Genomic DNA, 10,704 nt, shown 5'->3' on the forward strand with positions numbered 1-10,704 from the left:
CATTTAGTAGTTATTAATATGAATCTTAGAACAAAAGCAAAATATAAATGGAGCGCTGGGGATGCTACCTTACAAAAGTACCACCTCCGTTCCACAATATAAGATTGTGAGTATCAACCATTCAATGAACAAAACATCTACTGCTTGATATTTAAGATATAAAACAAAAACCTGTAAAGTAAAACACACAAAGTCCAACACCCCAGATACTACACATTTCTCAGAACACTTGCTAGAAGATGCAACGATTCCACAATGTAAACAACAACGGCAGAGATTTCTCAACTATGCAGAACACCTTATTTGGGTTTCTAGGTGACTCACCTGGCACGAAAACAATTCACCACTTTATCTGCATCTCTTTGTTGATAACGCTACAGTGATAAAGTGGTAATGGCATGTTTAGGTCTGCCATGGATTTCATGATCTGGACAGATTTTCCACAATCACAAAATTAGACCTTCCACAAATCATAATAGAGCAATACTTTTGAAATGTTTGAGCTCATGAAGCTTTAAATAAACATTGAAATTCACACATAAAACCATTACGGGGTTAAACTGGAGTAGTTGGAACCAAAATGGGACCCTAATTTTGTTACAAAATAATCACCTTACTAGTTGACATACACAAAATGGACCCTTATCAACACTAGTGGACTACAGTGATACCAGCTTACAGAAGTATCAACAATTCAATGAAAAAACAACCACAGCTTAATATTTCAGACACAAACGAAAATCTGTAAAGTGAAACAAACAAAGTCCAACATCCTGAGACTAGACTACTCATTCCTGCAGAATAACTACTAGAAGATGCAACCAGTCCACATTCTAAACAACGACAAAAATTTGTCAAATATGCAGAACACCTTGTTTAAGTTTCTAGGTTATATGATGAAGCATATCTTTGAAGACTCACCTGGCACGGAAACAATTCACCACTTTATCTGCATCTCTTTGTTGATAGCGTTACAATTATGAAGTGATAATGGCATGTTTAGGTCTGCCATGGATTTCATAATTTGGACAGATTTTTGGCAATCACAGAATTAGACCTTCCACAAAATTATAACAGGGCCTTCCACAAAATCATAACAGAGCAATTCTTTGGAAATGTTAGAGCACATGAAGTTTTATAATAAACATTGGAATTCACCCATAAAACAGCCACGAGGATAAATTGAGGGAGTTGTTGAAACCAAAATGGGGCCCTAACTTTGTTACAAAATAATCACCTTACTAGTTGACATACACACACCTACAATCACAATCATGTACACCATTTGTCAAACCCCACAATTTCTTCATGGAGGACAAAATACAAATGATACAACACTACAAGGTTGAGGTAAGAATATCACCATTACTGAGGAACAGATATTCAACAAGATCCCTGCCAGCAACTTAACAAATCTCAGAGAAAAATAGATTATCACCGGAACCACAAGGTACTGATCACTTTGCTGCTCCTTCAAACAAGTGCTGGATATGTGCTTCGACATCTTCTGGGGTGTACTTGATGTACAAGTCACGCCCGGTTTCAGGAGCTGATTTTAACCTGGCAATCAAAGCCGCATATGCTGGCATCACTGAATCCTCCACTGCTGCCCTAACGTCCATTCGCAACTGATCATCGGCTACCACCCATTCTGATTGTACTGCGTAGATCTCCTCAAAGTAGGTATTAAACATCCGCAATTTCTGCAGCATTGCCTTGGTTGGGAGTGCACCAACGCCTGAACCACCAATCTGCAGCACAGTTGTAACCTTGCCCCATGTTGAACGCTGATAATCCATGCTCCAGCGACGCACTCTAGTTGACAACTGCTTGATCCAGTCATCGCCGAGTAGAACACCTAGCTCGCTGTCATTCACTTTCTGGATAATGTACTTGCCATTGTTCATCAAGAAGATGCAAGCCAGTGACGGATCTCGGTAAATCTTAGATTTTGTATCCAAATTCTTGTGCAGAACGTCCATGATCCATGCGATGTGCACAGCAAGTGAAGACGTGGGGCGGTCAGGGTCCACGGCAGCAGAAGCTCTACCACCAGCACCAAGGTCGCCTTCCATCACCTCTTCCAATGTCTGTCGCGAACCGCATGCAGCACGGAGATAGTTCATGACATACCGAGTGATGGGGTGTATACCACCACCAGGTGTGGCAACCCGGGCAGGGTCCCGGCGGATGAGATTTTCCAATTCCATGAATATACCTTTGATTGAGGAACCAAGGGTGTTGCACACTGCAGAGACCTCTGCGCGGAGTGCCGCGGAGTAAGGGTCGGAGAACACAGGGTCAAGGTCCGGGAGGATGTCCCGCACAGCCTCATACATGTCCACCACACGGAAGAGGCGCTCCGGCGAGCGGCTGGAGGAAGAAATGGCGTCGCCGAATGATATGAGCTGCAGCGCCTGAGTGCGCACAGCAGCAATAAAGGCGAGGTCGCCGAAGGGGGCGAGACCGTCGAAGACACGGTCGCATAGGCGGCGCTCGCTGGGAATCAGAATGCGGAAGACCATGTTGAAGGCTGGGATCCAGCGGGCGATGTCGAACTCCAGCTCCTCCCAGGGGGAGGCGTGGACCTCTTCGGCGGTGCGCGGTCGGACGCCGAGACGCGCAACGCTCTCGTCGACGAAGCCCCGGCGCGCGGCGGCATAGGCCTCGGCGCACTCCCGGCCGAAGCCGGCGTCCACCATCCGGCGCGAGATCTGGTGCACGTTGGCAATCGAGCCCGGCGAGAGCGCGTCGATGACGACGTCGTAGTCGGTGACGGGCTTGGCGATCGGGATGGGCTCGTCGCCGTAGCCGTCGGCGCCGCCGTAGAACTCCTCGTCGTCGCTGCCGTCGGACGCGAACCCGCCGGGCGCCGAGGGGGCCGCGTCGTCGGGGCGCTCGATTAGGGCCCGGAACTCATCCTCCAGCCGCGCCATGCACCGGCTGAGCAGCTCGTCGGCGCGGTCGAGCAGCATGCGGTTGGTCCCTGCGGCGTCCAGCTCCTGCACGGTGCCGATGAGGTCGTCGACGGCCTCGAGGAAGGCGTCGGCGTCGCCCGAGTCGGACCAGATCAGCCTGTCCATGGTGACGAACTGCGAGATCTGGCGGTCGAGCGTGCGCACGGTCCGCTCCATGGACGTGACGGGCGGCCTCGCGGAGGAGCCCGGCACGGCGGCCGCGGGCGGCGGGGGCAGCGGCGGCGACGCCGGCATCGAGCGCTCCCCTCCGCCTCCTCCCCCGCCGCCGCCCGCCGCGGCGGCCACGGCGCCGCGCGCGGCGTAGATCTTGTCGAGCGAGAGGCGGCCGTCGTAGTTGGAGAAGACCTTGAGGATGTCCTCCGTCATGGTGTCGCTGCTGCCGAGCGTCTGCACGATGTGCTGGACCGTGGCGAGCAGCTTCTCCTCGCCGTCCTCCGCCATCGCCGGCGCCCGTCCGTGGGTGGGTGGGCAGGTCGTTGGCGCGAAACCGGCGTTCTCACGGGCGGTCTGCGGCTGGCTCCGATCTGGACGAGGTTTCCAGCTCTTCGCACGCGGCTTCGGGTGGTGGTGGTTGTGGACTGCGGCGGGTGAGGCGATGACTTCCCTTCCTTTCCCACGCGGTAGCTTGTGGCGGAGGACGACAGCGCGTGGACTACTGGCCGTCGTCTTTACTGGTAGTGGGCGCGGGATGGAAGCGGCCGCGCTCGGCTCGGGTGGTGGGTGGCAGTGCTCGCGTGGGACGGGTAACTCGCGGCGGACGGTCAGATGAGCTCAGGGAGAGGGGTGACCGGGTGAGTGGATGGTGAAAACGGCATGGCCTCGAGGGAGGCGAAAGGCAGGGGCCCCGCCGTGGCATGCGCGACAGGATGTGCAAAGTGGTCGACGGGGAGAAAAGTCACCAAGGTGGAAATGACGGCGTGGCGTGGAGGAGGGGCGTGATTGACGCGGCGGTCGGGCCGGTGTACTACGGAGGATGGACCATGGACGCTTGGGGGCAGAGTTTGTGTTGGAGAGACACGGCAAATGTATTACGTTTCTCGAGATTCAAACTTAAACTTTGAGGCGACTTGTACAAAGACAAGGTTGAAGATCAATCGAGTAAACGCACGTGTACGGAAGCGCAACGGCTTTCGCGCTCATCCCTTGCTTCAAAACTACAGGTTTTAGCCCTCCGTTTGCTGGTCGCCAAAGACGAGAGCTTCGCCTTTGGAAGCGCCAGTAGCGTAGGGCGACCGGGCCAGCCGAGCCCCTCTGAATTAGTTGACGGCTTTGATGATTCGACGGTGAATATTAAGGAAAGGAGAGCGAGGGGAAGATGGGGCAGCCCTCGGTCCGATCATCCAATTCGCTCCGACGATCTAGGCATGGTTCAGTAGTCAAAGCAACTTCGTCACTTTCGTGTACCCATCGGACGGCAGCCCTTTCAGGGGTTCCTTAGGGACCGATTCACTCTGGCGTAGATTGACTGAACGCAGAAAGCCTTCCACTGGCAGGTGATCGTGTTTTTCACAGGATTTCTCGTTTTGCTTCGAAGGAGAGTTGCTGGATGGGTTGTTAAGTGCATGAGAGTACGAGGCACGTCATCTCTCGGAGAAAAGTAAGACAATGTTTGATGAAATAGCCGGCGAAAAATGCCAAGAAAGCGGCGGCGCACCACGGAGTTGGGAACAGAATCTCAATGATGTGACGTTGTGTGCACAAGTATGTTGTTGACAGTGGCGTAATTGTTTATGTCTGGCACCAACAGATTGATTTGGTCATTGTCACAGTTGTGTTTCACATTCACTGCTTGAAAATCTGACACATCTAAAATGTAAACAAGCTAATTGTTGTGACATCAATGTAGATGCAAGGGATTGCCTTGTTGTGGTTACGTATGTCAGCCTTGTCCAAAACAAAGGAACTTTTATCTCCTCTAGCAACTCCACTGAGGTGTTCCATGATTATGACAGAAATCTAGAATCTTGAAAACTAGAATATTTTCAAGATGGACAAAAATATGCATCCAACTAGCAGTCATGTTGTTGTTACCTGATGAAGAAACCTATGACAACATTGTCCTAAATCCCGATGCTTCCAAGTCCTATGATGTTTGTGTTTTAACAACACTACAACAACGGTTCTAATTAAAGGCAATGCATATATGTATGTGGTGTATACTACTACAAACCTAGCAACGGTTGAGCTCTACTTCTTTCTCGGCCTTAAGGATGCATGGCTGCTTCTTTGTGAACTATGATCATATTGGGTCTGTCTTCTCATGCTTAAATAGGAACTTTACGAGATATGGAGCAACCACCATGAGACGGATAATTTAATGCACTTCAATACCATTGTTGAACACATGGGCATATATGCCTATATTGTTGTGAGCATCCCCTTGAATGAAGTACTAGTACATATGTATGTGATTTGATCTCACTGAGTGAAGTTTGCAGTGTAGCTTCTCTAGAGCACCACGTCATGACAAAGAACTTGCATTCATCATCTCAAGTTGCATCATCAACAACAAAGTAGAAACGAGAATGTATTGAATAGAAACTGGTAATTCAATATTTGGTACAAGCCACATATAGTTTCCTCTATCTGAACGAAAGGAGTGTTAACCGTAATTGGTAGGCATGTGGTGTTTCATAGTTGGTCTCCCTAAGGACCGACACCTTGTAGAGTGTCGATTGTGTGGTCGCGTGTGATCATGTTGCTTGTGGTAGATAACGGTAGCACATGGACTAGCTGTCGTCTTTACTAGTTTGTAGTAGGCACGAGACGGATGAGGTCACGCTCGAGTGGTGGCAGTGCTCGTGTACGATGGGTAACTTGCAGCAAATAGTCGAATGAGTTAAGCCAGAGGTATGAGTGGATGGTGAAACCGACGTGGCCTTGAGAAAGGCGAAAGCCACGGGCGTGGCATGCGCGACAAGATGTGCAATGTGTTTGAGAGGAGAAAAGTCACGAAGGTGAAAATGACGGTGTGGCGTGGAGGAGGGGCGTGATTGGTGCAGAGGTTGGGGCAGTGGACTACGGATGGATGCTTGGGGGTAGAGTTTGTGTTCGAGAGACACAACAAATTTATAAACTTCTCGAGATTCAAACTTAAACTTTTGAGGCTACTTGTATAAGACTAAGTTGAAGATGAATCGAGTAAACATTTTGCTTCGAAGGAGAGTTCATACATGGGTTGTTATGTGCACTAGAGTACGAAGCATGCCGTCTCACATAAAAGTAAGTCGGTGTTTGATGAAATAGCAAGCAGAAATGCAGAGGAAGCACTGAAGCTCCATGGCGCCAGCAGTGAGAATTTGCTTATGTGCTAGTGGAATAAAATTTTCGTGTGTGTGAGTATGATGTTGACAGTGGCACAATTTTTTCCTCTGATAATTGTCAGTGCCTCACACTAATAGAATGAACCAGTCATGTGGTTACATGTCAAAAAAATGACAATTGTCTTTCACATTCACTGCTTCGGAATATGCAAAAATGCTAATTGTTGTGACCTCATTTTAGACGTAGATTTTTTTACTATGATAGCATGTGTCAGATTTGCCCCAAAACAAGGCACCCTTATATTCTCTAGCAATTTCGGTGGGGTATTCCATGCCAATGGCAAAAATATAAAATGTTGAAAAATAGACTATTTCTGTCATCATGTCATGGACGCCCTCAAGGATGGAGAAGAATCGGCATCCAACCAACCATCATGTTATTATTTCGTGGTGTAGAAACATGTGACTGATGCTTCCAAGTCCTATGATGTGTGTGCTTCAACAACAGGGGAACAATGATTCCATTTAAATGCAATGCATGTATGTTTGTGGTGTATGCTACTATGAACATAGCAACAGTTGGGCTCTACTGCTTTCTCGGAGTTAAGGATGCATGGCTGCTTCTTTGTGAACTATGATCCTATTATGTCTATCTTTTTGTGCTTAAATAGGAACATTATGAAATATGGTGCACCAACCATGAGACAGATGCTTTCATGCACTTCAATACCACCATAGGGAGCACATAGGCATATATGCCTATGTTGTTGTGAGCATCCCCTAGATGAAGTAGTCAGTGGCGGACCCAAAGTTAGCCGGGGCGAACATTTTAGGTTGAATTTTTTTAGGTACAAATGCAAATCTATTCAACCAAAGTTCGTGCATCCGACCATGTACCTTTGCTAGTAAGAGGTACAACGGATGATCATGTCCCTTCGCTCGGTCTCGACAGTAGGAATTTTTTTGGGAGCGGAATGCAAGCCTACCGTAGGTGATCAAAAAATCATGGGCTGCTTGTAGTGTTATGGATAACCTAGGCAACGTGACCGAGGCCTTGCGCAACACTATGTATTCCCTAAGGTAGTGGAGTAATAAAAAACTGGCAACATCAAGAGAGAGATTAACAAGACCCACTCATGCACTTAGATATTTTTGTTTTGAGTAATATGGCTACGTCCTACTTTAAGGAAGTTTCCTCAGCCAACCCAAGTCTTGACGCTTCTGAAATTTTGGGTCTTTTTCATGTTGTTGTTTCTTTCAAGGATAATGAAAAGTTACGTGGTGGGTTTTTTGATGAAGAGATCTCAGATGCACTTTTCCAGACTGAACCTCTAAAGGCCCCTAGACCCGATGGCTTTCCTGCTAGATTTTTCAGCACAACTAGGATATTTGAAAGATAATGTCGTCAAGGTGGTTAAGGAATTCTTTAGGATGGGTCTGATGCCCGAGGGAGTAAATGATACTTCAATAGTTCTTGTTCCAAAGTTACTAACCCATCAAAACTTTCATATTTCGGGCCTATAAGTCTTTGTAATGTGATATACAAATTGGTATGTGTATGGTACTGATGACCCACAAGTATAGGGGATCAATCGTAGTCTTTTTGATAAGTAAGAGTGTTGAACCCAACGAGGAGAAGAAGGAATTTATAAGCAGTTTCAGCAAGGTATTCTCTGCAAGTGCTGAAAAGTGACAGTAACAAATAGTTTGATAGCGAGACAATTAATAGCAAATAACAAGTAACCAATGTAACAAGGTGCAGCAAGGTGGACCAATCCTTATATTGCAAAGCAGGAAGTACTTCTTGTATTAAGCAAAACATTCTTAAGGACACATGGGAATATCTTCTAGTTAACTTCATCATGTTTTAGTTGATTCATGTTCACTACTTTGATAAGTTGTTATGTGGGTGGACCGGTGCTAGGGTGATGTTCTTACTTGAACAAACAACACATTTATGATTACCCCCTGTCGCAAGCATCCATAACTATGAAAGAAGAATTAAGATAAATCTAACCATAGCATGCAACATATCGATCCAAATCAGCCTCTTACGAAATAACACATAAACTAGGGTTTAAGATTTTGTCCCTCTTGCAACCCATCATCCACTTACTAATCAATAATTCCTTCCCCTAGGCCCAAGCATGTTAATGTGTTATGTAGTTGACGTTCACATGATACCACTAGAGGAAGAGCTACATACACATCATCAAAATATTAAATGAGTACCAACTTCACATGATTACTTATAACAAGAGTTCTCACATGTCCTCTAGAACAAACGGAACTACTCACAAATCATATTCATTTTCAAGATCGGAGGAGTATAATATATAATTGACAATTTGAACATATGATCTTCCACACAAAAAACTAGCATGATACATCTCCAACGTATCTATAATTTTTTATTGTTCCATGTTGAGATATTATCATTCTTGGATGTTTTACAATCATTTTAAAGCAACTTCATATCACTTTTTGGGACTAACCTATTGACATAGTGCCCAGTGCCAATTGCTATTTTTGCTTGTTTTATACCTTGCAGAATATCAGTACCAAACGGAGTCCAAACGCAGCGAAGCTTTTTGGACAGTTTTTGTGGACCAGAAGCAACAACATGGGCCAAAGAAGTACCAGAGGGGTGCCACAAGGGGGGCACAACCCACCTGGGAGCGCCTGGGGGCCCAAGCGTGCCCTGACGAGTTGTGCCCACCTCGGTGGCCTCCCGCACCGCCTCTTCGCCCTATAAATTCCCAAATATTCCAAAAACCCCGAAGATAACCCTAGATCAGAAGTTCCGCCACCTCAAGCCTCTATAGCCATGAAAAACCAATCAGGAGCCCGTTCTGGCACCCTGCCGGAGGGGGAGATCATCACCGGAGGCCATCTTCATCATCCCTATGGTCTCCATGATGAGGAGGGAGTAGTCCAGCCTCGGGGTTGAGGGTTTGTACCAGTAGCTATGTGTTTAATCTCTCTCTTTCTCTCGTGTTCTTGAGATGGCACGATCTTGATGTATCGCGGGCTTTGTTAATATAGCTGGATCATATGGTGTTTTCCCTCTCTATCTTGTTGTGATGAATTGAGTTTTCCCTTTGAGATTTTGTTTTATCGGGTTGAATACTTTTATGGATTTGAGAGCACATGATGTATGTCTAGCATATGAATACCCATGGTGACAATGTGGTATCATATTGATTCACTTGATATGTGTTTTGGAACTCAACTCGTAGATTCCCGAGGTGACATTGGGGTAATCTATGCATAGGGGTTGATGCATGTTGTCGTCTTTTGTTTCTCCGGTAGAAATCTTGGGGCACTCTTTGAGGTTCTTTGTGTTGGATTGAATATTATGAATATGAACTTGTTTGATGTGTATCGTATAATTAACTCATGGATACTTGTGGTGACATTGGAATATCTAGGTGACATTAGAGTTGGTTGATATGTATCATATGGTGTTATTTTTTGTACGAACTCTTGGATAGATCAAACGGAAAGAATAACTTTGTGTTATTTTAGTACGGACTCTTGAATAGATCGAACGAAAAGAATAACTTTGAGGTGGTTTCGTACCCTACAAACAATTTCTTCTTATGTTCTCCGCTAGATAGGAACTTTGGAGTGATTCTCCATCGCACGTTGAGGGATGGTTATATGATCCAATTAGATTAGCATTGTTGAGAGATTCACTAGCGAAAGTATGGACCCTAGGCCTCGTTTTCAAGCATTGCAATACCGTTTATGCTCACTTTTGTTACTTGCTACCTTGCTGTTTTTTATTGATCCTATTACAAAAATCAATATCTACTATCATTACTACACTTGTATCACCATCTCTTCACCGAACTAGTGCACCTATACAATTTACCATTGTATTTGTTGTGTTGGGGACACAAGAGACTCTTTGTTATTCGGTTGCAAGGTTGTTTGAGAGAGACCATCTTCATCCTATGCCTCCCACAGATTAATAAACCTTAGGTCATCAACTTGAGAGAAATTTTCTACTGTCCTACAAAACTCCGCGCTTGGAAACCCAACACGAGTCTACAAGAACAAGTTGTGTAGTAGACATCAAGCTCTTTTCTAGCGCCATTGCCAGGGAGGTGAGTGCATGAAGGTATTGTTGGGGAACGTTGCATGGGAAACAAAAAAATTCTTAATCTCACCAAGATCCAATCTAGAAGATGACCATCTACGAGAGGAGAGATTGCATCTACATACCCTTGTAGATCGCTAAGCGGAAGCGTTAAGAAACGCGGTTGATGTAGTCGAACGTCTTCACGATCCAATCACAATCTGCCCCGCGAACTGCTGATCCAAGTGCCGAACGGATGTCACCTCCATGTTCAACACACGTACGACTTGATGACACCTTCCCCTCCTCGATCTAGTGAGTGATGGTGAAGTAGTAGCTTGAGTCCTCCGGCAGCACGTCGGTGTAGTGGCGGTGGTGG

The 10,704-nt window shown here is 46.2% G+C and overlaps 1 protein-coding gene across 1 annotated transcript; it reads right to left on the reverse strand.

The window, feature by feature from the left end:
• Window positions 1-1,105: 1,105 nt before the first annotated feature.
• Window positions 1,106-3,815, reverse strand: LOC119348666 (exocyst complex component EXO70B1-like). The gene has a single exon (XM_037616636.1). It carries the CDS (start codon window positions 3,417-3,419, stop codon window positions 1,458-1,460), a length of 1,962 nt encoding a protein of 653 aa, XP_037472533.1. The 5' UTR covers window positions 3,420-3,815; the 3' UTR covers window positions 1,106-1,457.
• Window positions 3,816-10,704: the final 6,889 nt, after the last annotated feature.

This window comes from Triticum dicoccoides, chromosome 1B, assembly GCF_002162155.2.
Source record: "Triticum dicoccoides isolate Atlit2015 ecotype Zavitan chromosome 1B, WEW_v2.0, whole genome shotgun sequence".
NCBI classification, from domain to species: Eukaryota; Viridiplantae; Streptophyta; class Magnoliopsida; order Poales; family Poaceae; genus Triticum; species Triticum dicoccoides.

Coding starts and splice junctions, on each gene's coding strand:
- LOC119348666 (XM_037616636.1), bottom strand. CDS start 3,419: ATGGCGGAGGACGGCGAGGAGAAGCTGCTCGCCACGGTCCAGCACATC.